This window comes from Palaemon carinicauda, chromosome 37, assembly GCF_036898095.1.
Source record: "Palaemon carinicauda isolate YSFRI2023 chromosome 37, ASM3689809v2, whole genome shotgun sequence".
Lineage (NCBI taxonomy): Eukaryota > Metazoa > Arthropoda > Malacostraca > Decapoda > Palaemonidae > Palaemon > Palaemon carinicauda.
The window spans coordinates 26,632,080-26,658,396 of record NC_090761.1 but is presented as its reverse complement, the minus strand read 5'-3'; the positions used below and the strand labels follow the sequence as shown (position 1 = coordinate 26,658,396).

The following is a 26,317-nucleotide window of genomic DNA, read 5'->3' as shown; positions in this document are numbered from 1 at the left end:
TACAGTAGTATACTTGAAGTTAAGGTTATTGTAAAATTAACTATAAAACTCAGGTGAGGCTCTTCATGTCTGGAATTGTATTTAACTTATACTGTATAGGGAAAAGATTTTAATTGGTTTTTGGAAGATTTTTTAATTGAAAAGTGTTTTATTAAATATAAGTGAAAAAAACTTGTTTATTCAAGTCAACAAGATCTTTTAATAGTTTCTCTTTATTAGGTGAACTATGTAAGGTAGTCTCTCTCATATCCTGCACTGATAGCCCCAAGGAGGTTGCAGATCTGATCAATGTGGTAAATTGGGCGAGTAATCCAAAGTTACAACCTGACAATGCCTAGCCCAAGCAAACTTACACTAAGATTATATTAACCATGAATTTCAAAGAAATAATAATGATGTATCCTTTTTGTACTAAAAACTAAATACTGTCTCCACCTTAAAAAAAAAAAAAAAAGAATCGTCACTTAATTGATTTGAAAATTATGCCCTCTTAATGCCTCAAATACTTTGATAAAATTTTCTAAATGTTTCTTTGCTGTATTCCCTACGATAATAATATCAAGATAAATTATTACAGTGCGTCCAACCAAGTTGTAAAATGCACTCGTCATTACAGTATGCTTACAAATTCTTAATGACCCTTTTTATTCTTTACAACTACGATTGGAGATAACCAGGGAGAATTTGATATGGAAATAATTCCTTGATCCTGCATATCGTTTAATTGACGATCAATTTCTGCTTGATATGCAATATCAAGCAGAAGGGGTTTCACGATGCAGGCTTTTTAACAAAACAGACGTTTGACTCTGAGATTTACATTAGAGCCATACAAAATCTTTAATCTTGAAATATAGTAATTCTTATGCACAAGAAAATTTAGAATATAGCATATGTTTACTGAATCTTACACCAGAGAAAGAGGGTTTTTTATTTTTTAGATTGTTTGTCATAATGTTCAAAGTTATTGGTACAAAAAAAGGTTTATAACACTCGAAACTTTCAAGGACTAAAGCCTTCTCACAACTAGATCTTAACTTCTACTTGGTAATTACTGGTCTTCTATCACAGTAAGGAACTTTCATTCACATGGAAGAAGGGTAGGGTGTATTCCTCCACAAGGTCATTGCATATTAGTCCCTTGGCTTGGTGACAGGTGAAAAACTGACACTAACACTAGGAGTGACGAACATGTGCTGCCACTTCAACAGTCGACTTCCCCCTCTCTCCCCGGCTGCTATTACAGAGCATAAAACTGGCCTGGTAACTTGAATCATGAAAAGAGATGCATGTGATAATACACACATTTACAGTACAATCTTACGAACCAAAATACACCGTATCTCACTCGAGAACTTATCGTGATAAGCTAGTCCACCAATATCTCAATTCAGTCAGTAAAAAATTGTATAATTACACTCAAGCAGTCAGTGTAGTAGGTAGGAATGTGTGTGTAACCAACACCTAAGGAGTGTTCCCATTTCATTTCCAAAGATTTTTTACTAAAGTTTGATTATAGTAAAGTGAATTCTGAGAAGATTTATTGAAATAACATGATTCACAATTCTTTGGAAGGTGATTTAATGTAATTCTAAGAGAATTAAACATCAGCAAATGACATTGAAAGAAATACTGCCATTGTGGGTCAGGGAAGTGCAGATATGTGAGTGATTGCTGTACAGTATTCAAATTACTTCACTACTGCAGTACTGTATTTGTAGTAGGTAAGAAAGTGAGGTCATTCTTTAGGTCATGTAGCCAGGAGAACAGTCTTTGAGTGAACTTGACAGTCTCATGTATGAATCACAGCTTGCTATCATTGCTTGTGCATGAAATCCAATTTCAAATGGAGATTGATCTTTTTTTTTTACAAATGGAATGCTTTTGAATTCTGTCCAATGAAACTGCCACATGTTCTTTCAATTTATGTAGCTTAGGACTCACATACCATTTTGAATAGGCAAGCTACTTGCTATATTAAAGGAAGAGCAGAATCGATATATTGTGTTTAGATTCACTTAATGCTTGACTCATTTTAAATTTGTGGCTAGTATGCTTTTGAACACAAACAAAATACAAACTAATAGGGGAACTCCCCCTAGTGTGATACTGTACTACTATTTAATTTGGAACCTCTGTTCATCAGTTCCAGGATACAAATGTTTGTGATAGTTAGAAATCATAACAGAAGAGCGCATTATGTGTACAGTACTTCCCATACCTGGGTGAAAAAAAGTTACTGTATTGAGTGTCATATATTTGGTCACATTATATGTTCATTTGATGAAAGTAATATTTAGATTTAAAAATAATAAGACTTGTTTTAATATATGGGTTATATAGATAAATTATACAATGTGGTAATGTTTATAAGGGTAGACAATGCTCTTACACTATGATGAATTGCCTTAACTTTGCACTTTTATTACTATTAGTACAATGTAGTTCGACATCTCTGTGTATGATATTTAGAGTTCCAATTAAGCCTTAAAATTAAAAAGTACTTAGTAAATTTAGTGTGAAATACCAAAGATAGGGATGCATTTTTTAAACAGTTAAGAATACTGTACATATAAGTTTAGTTCATTCAAATGAGGTAAATGTACAATTAGGCTCTCGGAATCTTTGTTGCTTTTGCTGCCATGTATTTATATTTCAGTTTATATGTCACATCTCTTGAAACCACCAAACTTTGCAAATAAAACAATGTTCTTCAAAGGGTCTTGAACCTGTGATTGCCATTTATTGTTTTCAGTAATGTTTCTCATCAAATTAATTTAATTCTGTTGTCAAATATTTTGTATTCACTCTCTGAGAAAGTTGTGGAAGGGATTTAACTAGATTATCTAAATCTCAAGTTCATTTAATTGTTATTCAATACTTTTGCACTTGATTTCTTGAATTTTAACCTTCTGGGTCATGTGACACTAATTATCTGAGTATATTAAATATAGAAAACTTTTGTATCATGAGTTAAAGAAAAAGAGGTTTCACACAGCAGACTCTCATATTTATATTTGCATCCTTTGAAAGGCAAGACGTTTTGTGTTATTTGTGTTTGAATCATGTGAATTTTGTTGCAGTTAGGGATGGAAAATGAGGTTGTACATTTATAAGTTGCAGTACTAGAGTTATTGAAGTCAGTGGAGCTTTATGCCACCCATTCTTTTGGATCCTTGCAAAGACTTGGATATTTAAAAGAAAATTTCTGTTAATAATAACAAATCCCTAAGACTGGCATTGCGTGTGAGTATATAGATTCACAAAACAGGTACACAAAAACACCAAAATTTTTGTAAGACTTGCATGGTGCGCACAGAAGAGTCAAAGCTTAAATGACTAGAGGAAACAAAACTTAAATTACTAGAAGAGACAAGCTTAAACTACTAGATACTGTACACAGTTTATCAGCTGCTTTAAATGATTATGAATCACTTAAAAGAATAAATGGCAGCATAATGAACTTTAGTTAGGCTGCAATAGTGTCAGGGCGGAGATATTGCTTCACTTTGTTTTAAAGCGAATAATACTGTTGCAAGGGAGTGAGATATATATATGCATCATATGTAAAGAAAGTAATATGCAAATTTACATAAGGTGAGATTGAACATGACCTAAAGTACAGAATCTGAAAGTAAGTCAGCCGATAGTTCTCTCTCCAAATCAATTCGTTACGTACCCTGATTATCAATCATTCTAATTTTATGCTTTGAATTAAATTAAAGATTTTGAAAGCTTTACTGTAATTTTAAGACTGGATGCTCCAAGTTCTCTTTAATGGCTGTCCAGGGCCTTTTTTTAGTTTTCCTTCAAATCCAATCTCTTGGTCAGTTACAGTAAGAAAAGGAGGAATGTCATCACAATTTCACTTCCTCGATTCATGATCAGTTTGTCTTGTCTTGTGATTTGTTAATTGCTCGACCTTCGTAAAGCCGAGTTTACACATTCGAATGGTTCGGCAAACCCGGTTGTCACACCTGCTTGTCAAATAGTTCGAAGAGGTGGAGTCAGCCACAAATGCTTAAGGTTTGTGGACAATGAAGCCCCGCCCACAAAAGTCAAACAAGAACAGATTTTCTTCGAACTGTTTGATGAACGTGTTTGACAACCAAATACCTCGTTCATACATCTGAACATCACTTCAAAAACTTGGCTATCAAAGGGCGTTTGACAAACCATTTGATCTCGTAAACCCGCTTTCAGAAAGGAGTGATGATTTTACGATTTGCGAGGAGAGTGAAACTTCCACTTCAGGAATATAGAGCATTGATTGTAGGCCTTGTTAATTGTGGAAGATATTTTTATCTGGTTATTTTATTGTTTGTTGGATCACTTGGTACATAGCTTAAAAGGTGTTACCTGTCGATTTGTCGATGTAAAGCAGTATAAGTGGTCTGTTGAAACTACTTAATAATGATAATACAATGATAACGACATCCAAAGAAGCAAATAGTTTCCGATCATTCTGCTCTCCAGTCTTTTAGAATGGACCTTTTGTACCCATTGAGAGTCAGAAGTCTTCTGAGTGATTTGAGGATGTTAGCTCAGTAATCTGACTAAATATTTTATTAAAGATAATGATTATAAAAACAACTGTTATGATAATTTTTGTAAGTTTGTGTACTGATAGATATACTGTACAGGATTTCTTTCTCTGTTAATTTTTTTAATATTTACTATTTGTATTTCATGTTATTAAAGAGTCATAGACAACCGACACACTGCACAACATGTCTCCTGTCAGAATATTTAATAACAGTTTGTTCTAAAAGAATTCTTAAGCAGTTCAGAAAAGCTTTTTGAAATGCAGCTAGGTGAAGTACTGTATTGTATATACTGTAGTTTATTTTTGTAATGGATTATATAATTTCTTCCTCTTTTGTATTTGTATTTGATTAAATCCTACAGCAATACTGATGATTGCTATAGATTGTATTATTGTATATCAATTTCTTTTACTACATTCAGGAATATTTCTAGCATTTTATAAAACTGAGGTCCTCGACTGTGAATTGTTTATTGTATCAGATTGTTTTATATTTGTTAGTTTTAATTGTAGGAAAAGGAACAACTTTAATATTAGTTGTCATAATTGGAACTAATCGTGTTTAGTTTTCCTTCTGTTTGGTGCAATGATTTACTGCCAAAGTGTTGAGATTATACTGTATATGGTAAGGATGGAAAGGGGTGTTAGGAAAGGGAAAAAGTCACAAATAGATATTTAAGCCTGTGCTGGGAACAGTGCTGTTTTCTTATTACGAAAAATGTTACATGTACACAATAGAATTACTTTTGTTTATTGGAAGTTAATATTTAAGAATATCTTTTACAGATTTTCAAATTATTTTAAATGGAATTGTGTTCACGGAAATCAACTGATATATATTTTGGCGGATAATAATTTAGATGTATGGCATCTCTTCAGGTCGACCAAAACCATTTATGTTGACAAGTGTGTCTTGTTAGTAGATTAAGACTAAAGATGTTTCTACGAAGGTTTTAGATTTGTTATGTTTTCATTTAGGGAAAGTGTACCATACTTTTGGTCTCAGATCATTTGAGAGCAAGAGTACAGAGTTACAAAACTGTTATGTTGACAGTTGGAGATGACAACGTACATTTGTGATATGGACGAGCAGATAAAAATTGTTGTGATTCTCTTTTGATGTTTGCCAAGTATTTCAATACCAGTTCTTGTTGGTCTTGATTTGATGTGTAAAGAATTCTTTGTGGTGATGCTGCTTTGGTTTTAAAAATTTCCTCTCTAGATTTTAAATTGACTTTTGGAACAAGGAAGAAACATCTCGGTTTGTCAGGCAAACTAAAATTTTATTTGGTCTGATAGCTATTTTATCAATATAGTTGTATAAAATGTTTGTTTCTTGAAGCTCAGTGCAATGTGGTTTAGTTGGGCAAAATATATTTGATGTTATTCATATTTCCTCAGTCCTTTTTAGTCTAAACAGTTTGCAGTAAGTCTTGCTACTTAGGTCCGTAGAAAAGAAAATAGGCGGAATAAGATTATGCGAATCTTTATAGAATAAAGATCATTTACAAAAAAAGCTTCATGCTCTCCTAAAGATTAGAGGTCTAAAAGCAGAAATAAATCCAGTATTCAAATCAATTTGTATCTTTATTGGTGTGTAATTTAGAGGATTTTCTCAAAAGATACAAAGCTTTATAATAAGCTAACATTCCATCAAAATGGAGATTTTTTAATCAGAATTTAAAAAAGACCAGGGTCTATCATTTCTCTTCTTTTCTTCCAGTGCTTTTATAGATATAGACTGCTCGAACACTTTTACAGTGAACCAATTTCATTTCATGACAAGGGTGTAACCCCTGATAAGTTTAGGCAATCCTTTAAGAGGCTGAACTGTAGATTGAGCTTGCAGTGTGTTCAGTATTTCCCTTGATACGGAGAACAACATAGGTATGCATCTTGGCTATTAGTGTTTTTTGTTGATGTGGAGCTTTATTTTATTTGAAGAATTATAACTTTTTAAAAATGGGATTACTCCAGTTATTTCAGTTATGAATTGTCTTGCTAAATTTGAACATTATTTTGTATCATAGGGAATATATTGATCGTTTAATTTTTTTGTAAGCATAAGAAAAGAAAATATGTAAAGTAAACTTTGGAAATGTTTAGTTGTGATTACTGTAGCTTTTTGATTTACTGTATTACAGTAATTTTGTAGTTTGCCTTCATTTTAATGTTAATTTTAGGATTTTTGTTTAATTTGTATACAGTATTTTTTATGATTTTCTCTATTCTACAAATGTTTTATTTTTGTACTAAATTTATATTAGATATACATGAATTAGAACTTTTGTAATTGCATAATTTAGTTTTTTTTTCAATGAAAGCTTTTTTTCGTAGAATAAATTTGATAGGTTCTTAGGTGTTATGTGTGAAAGACTTTACTCAAGAAATTTCTGTTGTAGCACAATAGAAGAGCACAAAACTTTTTTGTTTCCCGATTTATTTTGTTATGGATTTCAAATTTTCCTGGAAGGTTTAAAGATGAAATACTGAAGCAATACTCTTTAACATATAATTATTTTCATGGCAGGGTGTTACACCTCTATCTCTCATCTTCTTTGTAGCTAAAGTTTTAAAAATCCAGAAAAAATGGAGTAAGGAATGGTGCTTCGCCTTCTTGGTAAACTGAATAATGACGTTTTTCTAACTCGCGCATGATCGTAATGAAATTATTGATGTACCTGTCACTATATGAACTGGTTGTCAGTCTTTCTCAGCTTTTAATACCTAGTATGCCTATGTCATAGTTCATTTTAAAGGATATCTTATTGGAATGGAGGCGCTGAATAACCTCATCGTTCCCAGTGCCTGACCTCTGGCCTAAATTTTATCATTCATTCCTTGTTGGAATTCAGTCATTTGGAGTTTAGTAAACTGGGACAATCTTCAATGTTCTTTGCAGCATTAACAACATAGGTTCGTTTGAACCTTTGTTTATATCTCATGTTTTGAGATTTACTGCCACTGCTGTAAGGAAGGTGACAGAAAATATCCTTGTTTTGCAAACTGCAGATATACATCAGTTTGGTAAGGAGCTTGTTTATATTATATACAAAAATATAATTGAAATACGAATTGGAGGGATACAAGACAGTGTCTCCAATTCACTTTTTCTTTTGAAGAAATTTTGATGTTAGATGTTCAGATTTAAAAGATTTTGTCTATTTTTGCAATTTAAGATAAACTTATTTATAGAAATTGACTGTGCCCCTAAGTTGTGTATTGGACAAAACATTGTAAGTTATATTTTGCATGTTTCAGGTGCCTATTTATTTTATGCTGTAATGGAAGTTTATAAATAAAACTCAAAGGTCTCTCTCTCTCTCTCTCTCTCTCTCTCTCTCTCTCTCTCTCTCTCTCTCTCTCTCTCTCTCTCTCTCTCTCTCTCTCATTGCAATGTTATTTCTTAGTCACATTTGAATAGTTTATTAAATTTCTCACCTTAAAAAAATATATTTGAAATAACTCCTACTTTAAGGATTTAATAGTGACTTGTTTTGTGTGATTTTAAATGTTTTCAGTTGCAAACCTACAAAATCTTTTAGACTTTCTAATGTAATTAACTTATTTTTAAGAGCAACAATTGTTTTATAACTTTGGGTTTCATTTAAATACTCTGTAACATGCCATTGCAATTATTAAATGTTAATGTAAACAAGTGTTTGTAATTTCCTATCACTCCATAAGTGTAACCAAGTGTACTGTTCACCTACATGCTTATCCTTGAGGTAAAAAATAATATGTACACATATTCAAGTTTTTATATTTTAAAGGTTCCCTATTTAACTTGCCAGATGACATTGGCTAACCTAAAAGCAGCTAGAGCTGGCTGGATGTTGATGAAAAAAAAAAAAAAAAAACATCTGCCCTTTGTATAACTAGATATACAGTAACTTGTTGTAGGTAAGAGGGTTATGTGAGAGCAGAACATAACCACATAAATTGTAGCTGGTAGAATCAGGGGTTGTGAAGGAGCTAAGTATAATCAAACAGGGCATTGCTGTTGTGCTGGGACTTTGGTTAGAGTTATTAGAGCACAAAGTATAACTAGATAAAATGTAACTTCTGGGTGCATACATGAGGGGTTGTGAAAGGTCAAAGTATCCCCAGATGAAGTGCAGCTATGTGAGTGGGTTGTAGAGTCTCCTGCAAAATATAACTTGTCATATAGCCTGTGAGGTTGAAAACAGGATCACAAGAGAGTATAAAACCTTATTTACCATTGCTTTCTTGATGGATATGAATTAGGGAGTCGTGTAACCTGTTAAATAAAGTAGCTGTTGTGGAAATAGTATACAAAAATCTGAGACCATATGAGATATTCTTTTCTACTCGGACGAAGGGAGTAAAATAGAAGAATTTGAAACTTTGAGAAAAAGGTTTTGAATCGCTATCGCGATGAGAATTATCTCTCTGTTGGAGATCATTTTAAAGATTAAGAGACTTTGCTGCACCCTTGAAAATATGAGTTCTTATTTCCAGGGGTGAAAAATACTCTGCCTCTACTTTTGAGTTTTGTTACTAAGCCTTGAATAGGACCAGACATGGCATTTTTAGCCCTGCATCCAACAAAAAAAGAGATAATGCACAATATAATTGATTATGGCTCATAAAGGGTGACCATCATCGCATGGTTTGGAAGCTATAGTCAAAGATGCTGGTAACACATTTGCTGTTGTGACACTTCTAGCTCGGATTCTAGTTATATTTGTAGGAAATTGTTTTGATACTGAGATAATCTAGAAGACTGAAAACCCATTTTCCCCTGATAAAATGGCTAAGTCTCCATAAGAACACCTTAAACACCTGTAGGATCTTGTGTGTTACTAACAAAAGGGATTGATTTAGATTTGAGCAAAATTGGTTAGGATCAACATTTGCTTGGGAGTGCATAGTACAGTACTGTACAACAATTTTAGTCAAAAGGAACTTGGTAATGCCTACCCTTTCCTGATCTGTTTGATTAGGTTAGTTTTCAATTGCATCTAACCTTAGTCTGAATCCATTCTTAGCCATACCATCTTAAATGTCTGAAGATCAATAACATTATTAAAATAGATACTGTCATATATAAACTATTAAGAGAGACTAACATCTGCTTGTTATTCTAACTTTTGTTCCACACCAACACTGAAGTCAAACTCAAGATGTTTACTGTATAAAGGTTTCCTCAAATCCTAAATGTGTCGGTAAGCGAGGGTACTCCCACGCTCGTGCTAAATGTTGCCACTACACTCGAGACACTCACGATGGACTGTTCCCATTTCAAGCTCATCATATGGCCACCTTCAAAGCCAAGTTAAGACAGCTATCTACAATGTGAACAGGTAATTCTTGAAAGAAAGGACAAATTGAGAGAGATTATTTCTGAAATATACCAATTTACCTGTATGTGGATACATAGTTTAAAGAAAAACGAGAGACAGAAAGTAAAGGGGAACGGTTTGGTAGCGGGCCAGTTATTGGTGGAGACGTGCCATGAGTGAGGGAATCCGTTTAGGACTAGATGCCCTCTCCAATCGACCTGATCTCACTACATTGAGTATAGAAGGGCAGGTGCAAAGCACTGCCACCTGCAGAAAATTCATTTTCATTAGTTACAGACCATAGATTGCATGGTTTTATTTCTAACTTCCCTAACTTACCTAATATTTTGGGCAACCTCATTAGTTGGCAATTCTAATTTCTTTAATTCGATGCTACAGCTACTGAATTTTCTTAGTTCTCTACAGCCAAACAAATGCTTTGTTGTGTAATTTGTCTCTATATAATTTACAAAACCTATCATATGCATTTAATGTTTATATAATTTTCTTTTAAATCAATCACATTCAACTTTGTCTTCATTATTACAACAGCTTAGATCACCTATCTAATCCCATTACCAGTGCCATTTACTAACCTCAACTTTGTCATTCCTACTTTCTTTCTTTCTATTTTTTCTTTCAATTTTATTTGCCACTTTACCTCTTACTTATTTCTTTATTTCTGACTTTCTATATTTTCTTACCTTGTCCATTTCAGTGCATATAATCACTTTTCTCCCAACATTCCATATCTGGTTCCCTTATTTGGTCTTCCACTAATTTTTAACTTGGTTTTCGACTAATTCTTTGAACTACATTAATATAAGGGCTATGAAATCAAAATTGGACCCACTAGAGGAGATAATAGATAACGAGAAACCAGTTGTAGGGAATCTGCATCACTGAGATCCACTTGATGGTTGAAGAAAAGGTATTAAAGGTAAAGGTGACTAGTTTCAGTTCCAGTTTCATCACTCACCAGAACTCCAGCCGTGCAAGGTAATCATTCACTGTGGTGCCCAACCACAGCAGTGGCATCCACAGTAAACAGCTTAAACTCACGGCCCTGTGCTGGGATCGATCTGCTGCCATACAAATGCTAGGCAAACACGTTGAATATAGACTTTTGTGGTCTTTAATGATAATAATGATGTTGATAATAAACAAATAATGATAATAATCAAATTGCGAGGGGTGTTGATAGCAGTAAGCAGATTAGAAAATCGGTGAAAATAAAAAATGAAAACCATATCCACAACTTAGTTGAAATTGATAAAAATAAAAAATAAAAATTTCGAATATTAGTAATTATGCATCACAATGGAAAAAAAAAACGTTTATCATTGACGAAGCTTACTGGCATATGCCTGCATCTATCGCAAATCCTCAATAAGACATAGTTGCAACACATTCAAACTTCTTTGTCTACATCTTTTCCCACTTCTATGTGGGGTTGATGTTTCTGGTCAGCTTTCTCCATCTACCTCTGTCCCACAACTCATCACCGGTTAATCCCTTTGATCGAAGGTTATACTTGATACAGTCCACCCACATTCGCTTTGGTCTCCCTCTCCTTCTCGTTCCCTGTACCTCCATTTCCATCACTCTCCTCCCAATATACAGTTCATCTCTTCTCATGACATGGCCATACCACCTCAGCCTACTTTCTTGGATCTTATCTGGTAGTTTTCTAACTCAATGTGGTACCCCTAATTACCTCATTCCGTATCTTGTCTCTTCTTGTCACCGCACACATCCATCCCAACATTCTCATCTCTGCCTCATCCATCTTCTCTTTTGTCTTCTTTATTCCCCACGTCTCCACTCCATACATAATTGCCGGTCTTACAACTGTCCTGTGTACTTTATCTTTCAACTTAACCCCTTTTTTTCCTGTCGCACAGTACTCCACGCACTTTTTTCCAACTCTTCCATCCTGCTTGTACTCTGTGGTATATTTATGGCCCCAGATCACCATCCTCTGCATTATTAGGTATTTCGATCATCACATATATTCGATATTATTGAATTCACATTATCGAGGCATTTAGAAAGCAAGAAAGATACCAGCGTCTGGAAACCCTTAATATATGCAGTCTTTTTTTCATTCCAATCAGTATAATAATCTCAATGTACTACTATTAAGTTTATAGAATTTACATAATTAAATTTGAATAGATTTTTTTTCCTCTCCCTAAATGTTTCAGGCAGAAAAAAATAATTGTGGTCTTGGACTCCTAAGAACTTCGACGAGTCAGAACATCCTAAAAATACATTGACGAAGAAGAAGAGTTTACTGTCCCAGCTGACGTTCTGTCAATTTCTGTGATTTTCCTCATTAAGAAACATATTCCACAATGGCATCGAAGAATTTAACTCACATATTCATGATTATGAGGGATAAAGCAATCCAGCGAAGGAATATGTACAAACGAATAGAGGTAATGTCTAAACTGTTTCTCAATTAGAAGTTAAAAAAAGAGCCACGGCCATAAGCCAGTCTGACAGAGTTCATATTGTTTACAATGTTGGTTACCTAATAACAACCTGTTTCTTTCATTTCTGAATGGTTTGTAACACGTCGGGTATATCTTAAACCTTCTTTAATACTTATCTAATCGTTTGATTCGGTAAAGATAAGAATCCTTCCAAACTGAGTCTGTCATCTCTTACAATTAAATTAACTAATTATCCATTTACTGATCGTTGCTCTGCCGTGACTAGCTGCTCTCGTAGATTAATATTATCTCTGTTCTGGCAAGCATTATATGTTGCGCTACGGGCATCAGCCATGTATGCGTTTTATTCTCCTTCAGCTCCCTCTCGGGTACCTGTCGATGGCACCTAAGGTAAAGGTACGACTGAGCGCCCTTCTTGCGAACGCCAACATAGCTTAGGCCTGGGTGGGATAGGTGTGGGCAGGTGCCTGGCAGTAGACTACCTACTAATCTCCTTGTGTTCTCGTAACGATGCCAGAGAGCGCGTAGGTGGGGGTAGAGCTTTTTTTTTTTTTTTATTATTGTTAGATCTAAGATAGGAGGGGAGGTGCTATTTTGCATCTATCGGGATGGGTGATGAGGTTAGGAAGATTTGTGGGTGCCTTTGTAGTTTATGGGGACACGCCGAGAAAAATGGGCAACAACTAACCCAAATTTCCCTTCCCCTAACCTGACCTATAAGCCATGTCTTTACCTTCCTAATAACCTAACGGGGGGCTAACGCCCCCCTGCGACCCCCCAACCACTGTCGCTATCATACAAACCCCACAAACCCAACCTAACCTAACCTAGTAGCTCCCAGGTCACAACCCCTAGCCGGGGGCAAGCCCCTGGACCCCCTTCTTGTGCTGAACTTAGAAAATATAAAATAACTAAATATCATGGTATATCGGATCATAGTAAAGCACATCTTCTCCATAATGAAAAACGATTGAGCTAGTAATAAGAAAGATATCTCCCTGTCCCAATAAACTACATTCACCTCTATTTGTGAAATATCTGAAGGTCCAGTTCCTCCCCCCCTCCCTTTCGTTTATTTTCAGAAGAGATCTCGGAAGTTCCTATTTTTTATCACCTACCTGTTATGTAATGTTTCTATATATACTCAAGAGCCACGTTAGTCCAATGCATTAGAGATGATTACATGATAGGACCATGAAAACAGTCCTTAAAGTAAGAAAAGAATGTACAGTACTGTAAAGATGATTTGTGGCTCATCGGTAGTGTGGTTGACACAACATCTTGTACATGTGTCCATTGTAGCCTCGTAGGTTCAAATCCTGATGGAATCTAGTTGTTATTTTTTTTTTTTTTTTTTTTTTTTTTTAAGTTAAAGCTTTATATAAATTGATACGATGAGTGCTCTTCAGTTATAAAAAAATGGTGGGTGGTGTACATTTAAGCAGTTAATTTTGTATCCGGACAATTAGTCTCTTTTCAGACGTAACTAATATAAATAATATAGTTTTAATTCCAGTAATAATGCCAGATGGATTGGTCATATTAACACAAGTGTTTTTTGTCTGCCTGGTCAAGAGGAAACTTCACTGCTAGTTTAATCTCTGAAGTTTTTCTGATTCAACTTCGTGATTAGGACGATCATAATATTTCTGGCCTTTTTGGTCATTACATTTTGACCTCTGTTAATTATTGTTTGCCTCTTGACAACTTTGTCCTTAGAGTCCACTGGTTCTGCAGTACAGGTCGTCAGACAGGAGGCTTTATTTTTTCTTCCTTACATGGGGTTTGCTATTTTGTATTACCTAGCTTGGTTTAGGACGTCATTCTTGTGGTTTGGGTCATTGAATCCTATTATGACATGGTTGGGTGATAGTTAGGTTAGGTTTAAACTTAGTTCTTATTACCCATCTCAGAGGCAAACAGAGGTCTATCGGTTGTTACCTTTTGAGACTCTGGGCGACAATGTTGTAAAATAATCTTGGTCCTTTGCATATTGTCGTCAGACAGTAACAAGACACGAGCAACGATGAGTAATGCTGATGTGTGGTGTAGGAACATTGTGCTGCGTTGTTTATACCCCCAGTGACGCCAAGCACCACACCAACAAACTAACCAGTCATTTTCGTTGTCAAGCGAAATGCTACCTACAGTCACCGGATGTCGCTTGGCAACAGCTCCTCTGGGAGTGAGGCGGCAGATGTTTTCAGTCTCTGTTAGCGACCTTGGGTGGCGTGTGCCGTATTTCCAAGTCGTTTAATGCTCCGAGAGTCTCTGTCTAGACACTCAGATGTTCTTGGTCTGTGTTGGCGACATGGGGTGACGTTTACCATAACTCCAAGTTGATTAATGCTTCAAGATTCAGTCAGCCTTTAGGCGCTTGCTCATTTGTTTGAGTTGCCTACTACCTGTCCCCTCTCTTTTTGATGACAGTGTCTCTCCTGTGAGGCTATAGGTAGTGTACCAGTCAGTGTTGTTATTGTCATAGGTCTTCCATCCAAGTTACCTGACACGGATTATTTCTTCAGTTTCACGTTAGTGTTGGCTATAGATTTTCAGTGGTTGATCGCTCAATATGTGTTTTGCTCCCTCTTGGCTATGTTGCCAACTAATTTTTTTTCCTGCTTCTCGTTGTCAGCAGGTGCACAAGGCAGCGACAATTAGTAATGTTGATTCTTTGGGGTCGAAACATTGGTTGTGCTACTTTGTCTCTCCCTTCTATGTCTTCGTATGCAAAACTGACTGGCTAACCAGACACTCATTCCGTAGGCTTACGGTGATGAGGTACCATAGTTTGCTGCCTGTGCTGACAACTTGGATTATTGACCAGGCTCTTTCATTGTCAAACGAATCGCCACCTGCAGACTTATAATGTCGCTTGGCGACAGCTCTTCCGAGGGTTAGGTGGCAGATGTTCTAGGTCAGTGTTAGCGACCTTGGCTGTCGTTTGGCATAACTTCAGGTCGCTTAACACCAGGAGATTCAATCAGTCTAGGTGCTCACTTCATGCACATTAGTCGCCTTTCACCTGCCCCCCTCTCGATGACTAAGCGTCTTCTGTGAAGTGACAGGTAATATGCTGTTCAGTGTTTTGCTACCCTGGTCTGTGTGAAGTTCCTCCCTTCACCTAGTACTGTTCCAGCAACTATACCTTTCCCTCCTTGTATATGATTCTCAGGAGTGTTCCAGCATTTGTTAGTGGTTTCTGGTCAGCACTTTTAAGAATTTAGTAACAAGGCTGTCCTGGTGACCGTTCTGATTTTAACTCTGTGCACTCCCTCCTTTTGGGCCCTTAGGCAAAAGGTGGTACAGTATTATTATTATTATTATTAATTGCTAAGCTACAACCCTAGTTGGAAAAGCAGAATGCTATAAGCCCGGGGGCTCTAACAGGGAAAATAGCCTAGTGAGGAAAGGAAACAAGGAAAAAATAAATATTTTAAGAATAATATTAAAATAAATATCTCCTATATAAACTATAAAAACTTTAACAAAGCAAGAGGAAGAGAAATTAGATTAAATAGTGTGCCCGAGTGTACCCTCAAGCAAGAGAACTTAAACCCAAGACAGTGGAAGACCATGGTACAGAAGCTATGGCACTACCCAAGACTAGAGAACAATGTTTTGATTTTGGAGTGCCCTTCTCTTAGAAGAGCTGCTTACCATAGCTAAAGAGTCTCTTCTACCCTTACCAAGAGGGAAGTAGCCACTGGGCAATTACAGTGCAGTAGTTAACCCCTTGAGAGAAGAAGAATTGTTTGGTAATCTCGGTGTTCTCAGGTGTATGAGGATAGAGGAGAATCTGTTAAGAATATGCCAGACTATTCGGTGTATGTGTAGGCAAAGGGAAAGTGAACCGTAACCAGAGAGAAGGATCCAATATAGTAGTCTGGTCAATCAAAGGAGCCTATAACACTCTAGTGGTAGTATCTCAATGGGTGGCTGGTATCCTGGCCAACCTACTACCTAATGTTTATTAATATGGAATTTTCATTATGAAATTAATTTGTTCCGGCGCAAATACAAACCCTTCACTATTTGTAGGGGTTATTACTTTTTGGCAAAGCTGAAAACTCGCCAAGACCATTTTAGTGAGAGGTTGGGGTAGACCGGCTACCCTGCTCACTCACACCAGTCGGCTGAGTAACCACTTTTGCTTTTTGCTTGGTAGAGTGTAGATATGCCGTCTCTCTCTCTCTCTCCCGTAACTTAAACTTGCCTTAACTATTAATTGGCTTTCTCTTTTTCTTTTGTTACAGATGTGTGTGTGCTTGTAGTCCCGGTATGCGGACATGTCCTGGTCCCGAAGGCCGCTTCTGCGGTACCTTCATGTCGTCCGTTGAGATGGACCCTCAACTCCTGTGCCCGGCTTGCCAGGACCATCGGTTTTCACAGGATGACACCTGTGTTAAGTCTCGGGAGTGGCCTTTGGGGTCTTCCTCGAAACCGAAGAAGTTACAGGTTTCAGCTTCTTCTACCCAAAAATCTCTATCCGAAGCTGCTCCTCTGTCGGGCCCTTCCAGGGTACGGCCGAGCAGCAGCACAGAGCTTATGGCTCCAGGTCAACCCTGTGGGATAGGCAAGGGTGTTGATTCCCCTAGTGAGTCGGCTCCTCCCCTTCCCCCAGGGAGCTCCTGCTCTTTCTTGGATCTTGCATCCTTTTGGCCATAGCTGGGCATCAATGGTCCCCCTTCGAAGGAAGCTCTTTTCGAGCTCCTTTAGTTGAAAGCGGAGAGAAGGCGGTCATCTCCTCCCTCCACGGAGGTTGATCCTCCTTGTGCGGGCACAAGCACTGATGCCTGTTAGTCAGGCTCTGAGTCTGTTTCGGACGCCGAGGAGTTTGCTGATCCACCAGGGGCGATGGCAGAGCTTTCTTCGAGGCGGGTTTCCCCTTCCGGGGAATGAGAGACTCGTTTGCATGAGATCACCTCAGGGCATCGGTGGTCCCTGTACGCTCACGGTTCTCCTCCAGGGGCGGAGGGAGAGCCTTGTCTTAACCAATGTTCTCCTTCGGGAGAACAAATCTCCCCTTTGGAGGAGGTATCTCTCGAACTGGATCAGTCTCCCCCTCGGGCGGAGTCTGCTCTGCGTTCCTCTTCGGAGGATCGTAGGGTGGAAGGGTTTGTGAACCCTCTCCATCCTGGACGTTCTCCTCGGGGTCTCGTGACGATCACCCTGTGGGCTGGCGTGATCGTGAGCCTTCGGGCTCTCATCATGTTGATCATGTGGGTTCTCATGACCCTTGGAGTCCTTCGGGCCTCCATCGCGTTGAACTTTCGAGTTCCAGTTACGCTAAGCCTTCGGGCTCTTGTGACAGCGAGGAATCGATCTCCTGTTACGCTGACCCTTTGGGGTCTTGTGACCCTGGTTACGCTTACCCTTTGGGGTCTTGTAACCCTGGTTACGCTGAGCCCTTGGGCTCTCGTCAAGCTGACCATTCGGGGTCTCATGGCAGGGGTTTCCCGTTGCACTGACGCTTCGGGGTCTCGCAACCCAGGTTACGCTGAGCCTTCAGGCTCTTGTGTCTTTTGTCATGCTGAGCTTTTGGGCTCTCGTGGCAGGAAAACTGCAGTTTCCCGTTGTGTTGACCCTTCGGGGTCTTGTAGCACCGGTATCGCTGATCCTATGGGCTTTCGTTTCGTAGCAGGGAGTTTTCTCCTCGTCGCGTGAATCCTAGGGGTTCACGCGATCATACAGAACCTGTCGGTTCTCATGACCCTCATCATGAAGAGTTTCGCTCTCATGATAGAGACTCTTCGGACTTTCGTCGCGCAGAGCTTTCGGGCTCATGTGACCGGCGCTACGCTTAACCACCGGGTTCTCACAGCTCTCATCCTGTTATCCATCCTACAGGAGTTAGTGACGAGGTTCCTCAGGGTTCTTGTCACGTGGATTCTTATGGGTCTCGCGACCGGGGTTTACGATCCATGGTTGTTCCCCCTCCTGGATTTCCACCTCTTGACCCAGCTCAGTCTCATGCTGCGTCACGCAACGCTTTTAAAGCGTCAGCGCTTGACGTTCCAACGTCCCATTCTAGAAAGGGTTCTCACGGTTTGCCATCCTTGTCAAACCCCCCTCGCCTCGGCCCGGTGGTTACCTTGTTCTCTAACATAATACCATCACGCCTCCTCAAGTAACCCTTCTGCCAGGAGAGACGCCCATCAGTCTCTCCAGTCTCAAATGCTTCCATCGCCTCAGAGACGTCAGTCGCCCACGCAACAACGCCCAAACCCTATCCCTAAGGGTAGGCCTGTGCCAATCTTGCCTGCTGGGAAGCCTCCTAAAGGCAAGAGGGCTAAGAAACCTTCCGAGATTCCTAAGCCCAAGGATCCGTTTATTCCTAAGGACCTCCATCTCAGTTCTTTGGGAGCCTGCGACCCCCCAAAGCTTCGAGCATTATTCAATGTAATGCGTCAGGCCATAACAACACTCCGAGGATTCCTTTGCTGCCACCTCTCGTCCTTCGGGCTTCCCTTCCTGCCAACCCTAGGAGGAGTTCGGAGGTTTCCGCTCCGGCGGGTCCTTCTGGTAAGAAGAAACCCTTCTCCCCTCACAAGAGACCTTGGGAAGAGTGTGTGCAACTCCCAGGTGGCCCCTTGCAGTTCAAGATGCCACAGGCCAAAACTACGGGGAAGAGAAAAAGGATCCGTTTTTCGCCTCCCAAGGAACAGGGTAACTTGCTATAGGGACTCCTTTTGTCCCTCCCCAGTCGAGATAGTGCTTAAGGAGGTACGACCTGTGACTGGACATGTCATGCTCCCTCCAAAGGCTGATTACCGTCTCACCCACAGGTCAGCAGAGCCTTCTAGGTCCTCGCTGATGGAGGAACGCCTGCGTCGGAGCAAGGAGCCGAAGGATTTATTTACCATCCCTAAATCCTCGGCTAGGCTTCCTTCTTTGTTGCCTCATAGGCAGCCGGAAGCAAGCACTTCCTCAGCAGTTTCTCTGTCTCCGGTCTATCCTGATGATGGCTATGACCCACTCCTGGCTCCTATGGGCGAAAATTCAGATGTGGAAGGGCAAAGCGATCCCGTGAACGACGCTTTTCCAGCTGCCGCTATCCCTAAGCTAACAGAGGATGAGAGGAAGGAGTCAAAGTATGCCTCCTGGCAGGTCTTAGCCTGCATTCAATCTATCAGTGGGCTACCAGATCCATCGGTAGCCCCTCTAAATGGAAAGGAAACTGTCCTTGACCAGTTTTACGGTACTCGGAAACACCTGAGGGCCAGTGCAGCTCTGCTCTGGTCAAAGGGGTTGAGATTGCCAAACAGAAGGCAGTGTCCCAGGCAACTGGGTCCACCTCTTCTATCCCCTCCAACTCATCCTCCAAGCTTCTCCCTCCTTCGCATGTTTTTCAGAAGAGGTACTACGAGATCCTCGGGGAGTCTCTCCCTACCCTGCCCCTTGATCACTCCGTAGAGGCACTCTCGAGGGCTACGCCCTTTGAATAGCTTACAGTACTTCCAGTCTTGTTCGCGGCCTTCAAGATCCTCAATCAGGAGAAGGTGGCGAAGTACGCCATGCAGGCGACTTCGTGGCTCGATTTCTGGTTGGGGTCTTTAGGATAACTGATTCTATCTAAGGATTTGTTTTGAGAGTCCTCCAGGAAGTCTCTGAGACTTTCCTACCGTCTGGTACTCAGCCCATCGAGTTTCTCTCCCAGCAGGGGGTGAACCTTTGGGCCAACACCATCCTGGAGAGGAGGGATGCCGTCATAGGTATATTCCATAGACAACTCCCCTAGGCCGAGATGGTGAGTCCGAGGAATGCACTTTTCGAAGGTATGTGTAATTCCCTGTTTAACTCCGAGGATGTCGAGTGGGTGGCAGAGATGTGGAGGAAGTCCAGCTAGGACTACCTCATCCAAAAGGTCTTAACCGCCAAACCTTTCCCCTCTGAGCCACAGCAGAAATCACCTCCAAAATCACAAACAATAAGGGCTAGGGATCTGAAACAACAGGGTCAAAGGGAGTCAAAGCAAGCCCTTCGTGGTAAAAAGTCCTTTCATTGAGGAAAGGGAAAGAAGGTATTCGGCCGAGGCCTTTCCCATTAGGACAGGCAGTCCTGCCATTTGTCCACCTGTAAGGAGATGCCTACAAAGCCGTTGGCAGAGGTGGCTTCACCGCAGGGCTGAACCCAGGACGGTGGAGGTGATTCATTCAGGGAACCGCATCCCATTCATTCTTTCTCTCCCTCTACCAATTCGAGTGCCGGTTCCATCGAACTCCTATGCGATGGGATCCACACAGGAGTGTGCCCTCAGGACAGGAGTCCAGACCACGTTGGAGAAGGGCGCATCCAGGAGGTCCTCGATGGGTCCTTAGGCTTTTCTAGTCGACTCTTTCTCGAGAGAAAGGTGTCTGGAGGCTGGAGACCAGTTATTGACCTCTCAGCTCTGAACAGGTTTGTCAAACAGACCCCGTTCAGAATGAAGACAGCCGACACTGTCAGACAAGTGACAAGACCGCAGGATTTCATGTGCACTCTAGATCTTAAGGACGCATACTTCTAGATCCCAATCCATCTGTCTTCCAGGAAGTATCTAAGATTCATGATGAACCAGAAGCATTACCAGTTCAGGGTACTGTGTTTCAATCTTTCCACAACACCCCAGGTCTTCACGAGAGTGTTCGCCCTAGTGTCATCTTGGGCTTACAGAGACGGCATCCGTCTCCTAAAATACTTGGACGACTGGCTGATTTTGGCAGACTCTGGAGGCGGGCCTTCTCTGCCACCGAGACGAGCTTCGAAGGTTTTGCCAGGATCTGGGGATCGGGGTAAACCTCAAAAAGTCTCATCTGCTTCCCTCTCAAGAACTGGTATACCTAGGCATGTGCATAGACACCCTAAGGTACAAAGCTTTCTCATCAGACAAAAGAATTCAGAGGTTTCACCTTCTCGGTCATCTGTCTTCTCTGACCCCACTGGTCCCCAAGAGTCACCTCAAGATGAGATGTCTTCAGTGGCGTCTGAAATCCTAATTGAATCAGTCCAGCGATTCCTGGGATCGTCTAGTTTGCATAGTGCTAGAGGAACAGTCGGATCTCAGATGGTGGGTGGCGGATCCGAACCTCTGCAAAGGGGTCGATCTTCTCGTCTCTCCCCCGGAGTTGATGCTCTTTTCGGATGCACCAAAAGAAGGTTGGGAGGTCCGCATGCTGCACCATTACATCTCCAGCCAATGATCTGAATCAGAAAGGTACCAGCAAATAAATCTCTTAGAGATGAGGGCAGCTTTTCTGGCCCTCAAACAGTTCCACCAGTTCCTGGTTGAGCACTGCGTGGTGTTGATGAGTGACAACACCACGGTAGTTGCTTATCTGAACAAACAGGGCGGTACCTTTTCGCAGCAGCAGCTGTGCCATCTTGCAGAAGAGATACTCAGATGGGCAGAAGACAACTTGGCGACTCTTATCAGCTCTTTTAATTCCGGGCAAGCAGAATGTGCTTGCAGACAAGCTGAGCAGAGCGACTCAGATAGTTGGCACCGAGTGGCCTTTGAATCCTCTGATAGCCAACAAAGTCATGACTTTTTGGGGTTCCCTGACTGTGGATCAGTTCGCAACGGCCCTGAATTTCAGGCTCCCGTTATACTGCTCTGCAATCCCAAATCCCCTAGTTCTTTGGCAAGATGCTTTTCAACAACGGTGGAAAAACGTGGACACTTACACGTTTCCCTTGTTCTGTCTGATGAGAAAAGTCCTCAACCAGTTACGAGCAAGCAATAGCTTGCAAATGACTCTTATAGCTCTGCTATGGCATCATGCAGAATGGTTCACAGACCTTCTGGAACTCCTTACAGAAATTCCAAGGGAGCTCCCTCCACAGCACAATCTGCTCGAACAACCACATGCCAACATCTTACACAAGATTGCAAGACTGTAGCTTCGCTTCAGCTTCACACCTGGAGACTGTCCAGTGCCTTCTCACACAGAGGGGCTTTTCGCAACCAGTTGCGAAAAGAATGGCTGGACAATTGAGGAAGTCCACAGAGGCAGTCCACAGAGGGAGTCTACCAGGCAAGGTGATGTTTTCTGTGGTTGTTGTTGGGGAAGGTGTATCTCCCCCTTCGATGCCACTGTTCCAACTATATCGAAGTTCCTTGTATACTTTCGGGAAGAAATGCTTCTCTTGGTCTTGGCTGTCAAAGGCTACTGCTCAGCCTTGAGTCTCGCCTTTAGACTGAAAGGAGTTGATATTTCTTCCTCATTTGAACTTTCTTTGCTCATCGTAGTTACGAGCTTACTTGTCCCCAGTCAGAGCTTATACCTCCTCCTTGGAACGTGGTTTGGGTCCTTCGGTCTCTGAAGGCCCCCCTTACGAACCATTACGCCGGGTTTCCGATCGCCACCTCACATGGAAGACAGTGTTCCTGCTCTCGTTGTTTTTGGGCAAGAGAGTCAGTGAACTATATGGTCTATCTGCTGACGTTTATCCCACTCCAGGCAATGGGGAGAAGTAATCCTCAGCTACATCACTGAGTTTGTTGCTAAGACTCAAAATCCGAGTGTGCTGGACTCCAAGTTTGGCCCATTCTGTATAGAGAGTCTTTGTTTTGTAACCGAAGATCCAGACCAACTGTTATTATGTCAAGTAATGAGTCTTAGGTGTTATTTAAAAAGAACAGCAGCAGCTTGCCCCCGTGTGCTAGCGCTTTTTGTTAGCACAGAGAAGGTCAAGGGGAGGGTCACAAGAAACACTATTTCCTCTTGGATCAGGAAAGTGATTGAGAATGCTCTCAATTCAGACCCTCCTCCATCCAATCGACCCAGAGCTCATGACATCAGGGGCATTGCAACGTCCCTGGCGTTCAAGAAGAACTTTTCTATGGTGGGCGTGTGGAAGCGTCAGACAACCTTCACCGCCCACTACCTGAAAGACGTAACCCACAGGAACATGGAAACCATTTCCATTGGTCCTGTGGTGGCCGCACAAGTGGTCTAAATGCCTCAAGCTCCTTTGATGGATAGGTAGCAGAGGGTTGAGATTACCTGTGTTAATCTGGGGTGAATGAGAAAGAATGTCTGGCTCATTTCTTCCTTTCATCTTCTCCCCCTCTTGGGAAACAGCACCGCAAGACCACAGCATAGCTAACCTCACCTCTTTGCAGGTAAGACGCATTTCCCCTGTGCATCCTGAGTATTTCACTTAATACTTTGTTATGTCCCCAATACCTCTTGATGGAGGGTATTGGGTAAGTCTTAGAACTCTAGGCTTGTACTAGAGTTTCTACATAAAGACAAGCCACCAGTCTCTCACACAAGCTTCTGCAGGCCACTGGCAGTGCATTACTTTGTAGCGATATTTGTTTTAGCAAGGGTAGGGTTCCTACGGATTTGTTCTTAGATTAAATAAAGAGAACCCTGGGTCATAGCCAAGGTCAGTTGGTAGGACTTCCTCCCTCCTAAGAGTAAGTCACCCTATAAATAGCGAAGGGTTTGTATTTACGCCGGAACAAATAACAGATTTGGAGATATGTATTTTTCCTAGCATACAAACCTGGAGCTATTTATACAAGTTGGTTTGCCAGCCTGTCCCCCTAGAAGTCCTGCTAGAAAGCAAAAGTGGTTACTCAGCCGACTGGTGTGAGTGAGCGCGGTAGCCAATCTACCCCACCCTCCACCCGCTGACTAGCGGATGGGAATAGTTATCCCTCACTAAAATGGTCTTGGCTAGTTTTCAGCTTTGCCAAAAAGTGGTAACCACTATAAATAGCTCCAGGTTTGTTTGCTTGGAAAAATACAATTATCTCCAAATTTGTTACATTAATAAAACTTAACTGGATAATTTAGCTAGTCCTAACCAGGCTTCCCCACTTTTGGTATTATGCAACTAATGAAAAAATAGTTTGGACTCTTGTTCCTGCCATCAGTGTTACTAATGGCAGGACAGAAAAAAAAGGTATCAGGGTTGCTAATGTGATAAAAACATGAGTGGATTATTTAGAATCAGGGTTAGCTGAATTTTCCAGGTACAGTATTATTAATATTAATTTTAGAATGAAAATTCCACTTTTGTATACAGTAGCTAGGAAATGTACAAATTGTTTTTAAGATTTATCGCATTACTTTAAGAATTGTGTATAAATTTTGAGAAAATTGTAATCATAATTTAAACCAATATTTTTTTACTATACTATATTTTTCTTTTATCTCTTCTGAACCCAAGACCTACTCAGATCAAGATGCCTTGGTGCACAGTGAAGAATTGGAGAACGGGATCAGTATGCCAGGTGATAGCCATCTCCCTGATTGGGCTGGTCAGGTTGAAGAAGTTCAGTATAATATCATAACCCTAAGGGAGAAAACTAAACGTTTGGCAGCTCTCCAGAGTAACTTGATAAGACGGCCCTCTCTCGACGACAACACAGAGGAAGAACGCCAGTTGACGTCTCTCAACAATGAAATAAGACGGGTGAGTCATGCACATGCAAAAGCAAAATTTAAATGAGGAAAAATTCAGAGGGGCATAACTGTCATTGATAAGCAAGCAAAATATTGCAGTCACTCACTTCATGTGTTATGCTTTACTGTATCAGTTTAATAAGACTTCATCCAAGATTCATACCTTTTAATTATGTTTTTTGAGATGTCATTTTGTAACCCATTACTGTATTGTATTTCATTAAGTGTGCTACCATTTTTTATTGAATAAGAATTGTTCCAGCACCATATACTGTACAAACCTTTTCACTATTTACTGTGGAGATATATTTTAGCAACAGCTAAAACTAGCTATAAGACTTTCAAGGAAGGTGTAACTGCCCACCACTAGTTAGTGGGAGGAGCTGGTGGTAGACTTGCCACCCTGCTTACACTCGTACTAGTGACAATGTGTCACTTTTCATTTCTGCTTGGAAGTGAATAGATGTCGTTCTGTCCTGCAAACTTGACAATAAACAACTGTCCTAAAATTTAAAATTTTCAATATTAAACTTACCCGATAATCATGTAGCTGTCAACTCCGTTGCCCGACAGAATTCTACGGAATGGATACGCCAGCGATCGCTATACAAGAGGGGGGTGTACTCACAAGCGCCACCTGTGGCCAGGTACTGCAGTACTTCTTGTTGACACCACTTCAATTTTTCCTCTGTCGTGCTTCCGGCAAGACGTTCATGGATACGCTTATAATTTTGGAGTCTTGTTCACGGTTTTTGGTGAAGTATTGCTCTAAGATTTCAGCTTTCGCTATTCAGGAAGTTTTATTATTAGCTTAACTAACTTTTGGAATTAATTTGATTAATTATGGTGACGAAGAGAGTATGAACTCTCTTTCACCTTTAAATGGCCGACCCTTCCCTTAGACGGAAGTATTGGTGTCTAAGAGAGTATAGACTCTCTTTCTTATTTTTGCTTAACAAAAGTTATAGATTTATTTTATATCTCTCCGCCTGTTATAGGCCTCCTCGATTAACTTCCTTTTATTATAAACTTATTAAAATTAATTTTTATATTTGTTTATATTCGACCTTTCCTAATAGTAGGCGGTCTTTTCTTGGTACCGAAGTTAATTAACATTGAGCCCGTCATTTCGGTTTTACCTGTTAACATATTATGCTATTTTAATGTTTTTGAAAGAATTTCTTTGATAGTCTCGTACTGTTTTCAAAGTTGAACTAACGTTTTGTTTTGTCTCTGCAGTTGTTGACGTTCAGAACGTTCAACTTGCGCTCTATCGTTACGATAGAGAGAGAATTTTCACGGTGTCACGTTGCAGTAAGAGTAACCGTGTCTAGCGTTTTGTTCATTCTTTCTTAACTTAATGGTTTTAATTCTAATAAAGGAACTTTTCATTTTGGGAAATATTTCAGTTTTTTCCTTTAACAATAATATGTTTTAACGATATATATGATTGGGCTCTTCTCTCAGGTTCTAAGTCAAGAGAGAGAGAGAGAGAGAGAGAGAGATAGAGACGGAGGGAGAAAGAGGAGGATAAACGTTTCGTTCAAGCGAGTAACGTTGTTATCGTTTTTGCTCTTCTCCCTAGTCTCTTTAGGGGAAGAAAGT

The 26,317-nt window shown here is 40.2% G+C and overlaps 2 protein-coding genes across 3 annotated transcripts in view; both read left to right on the top strand.

The window, feature by feature from the left end:
- The window catches only part of LOC137629526 (alpha-tubulin N-acetyltransferase-like), a 103,071-nt gene extending 94,774 nt beyond the window's left edge, over nt 1–8,297 (top strand). For both annotated transcript variants that reach the window (XM_068360912.1, XM_068360913.1), the window contains exon 9: nt 1–8,297. This exon is cut by the window's left edge and continues 1,939 nt beyond it. The gene's annotated coding sequence lies outside the window, so the exon portion shown is untranslated.
- Nucleotides 8,298–12,123: 3,826 nt separating this feature from the next.
- Nucleotides 12,124–26,317, top strand: part of Syx16 (syntaxin 16) — a 58,164-nt gene continuing 43,970 nt past the window's right edge. Inside the window, exons 1-2 of the mRNA XM_068360911.1 lie at nt 12,124–12,293; nt 24,477–24,722. Of these exons, the coding sequence (XP_068217012.1) occupies nt 12,210–12,293; nt 24,477–24,722 (330 nt within the window). The 5' untranslated portion in view covers nt 12,124–12,209. The remainder of the gene's footprint in view (nt 12,294–24,476; nt 24,723–26,317) is intronic.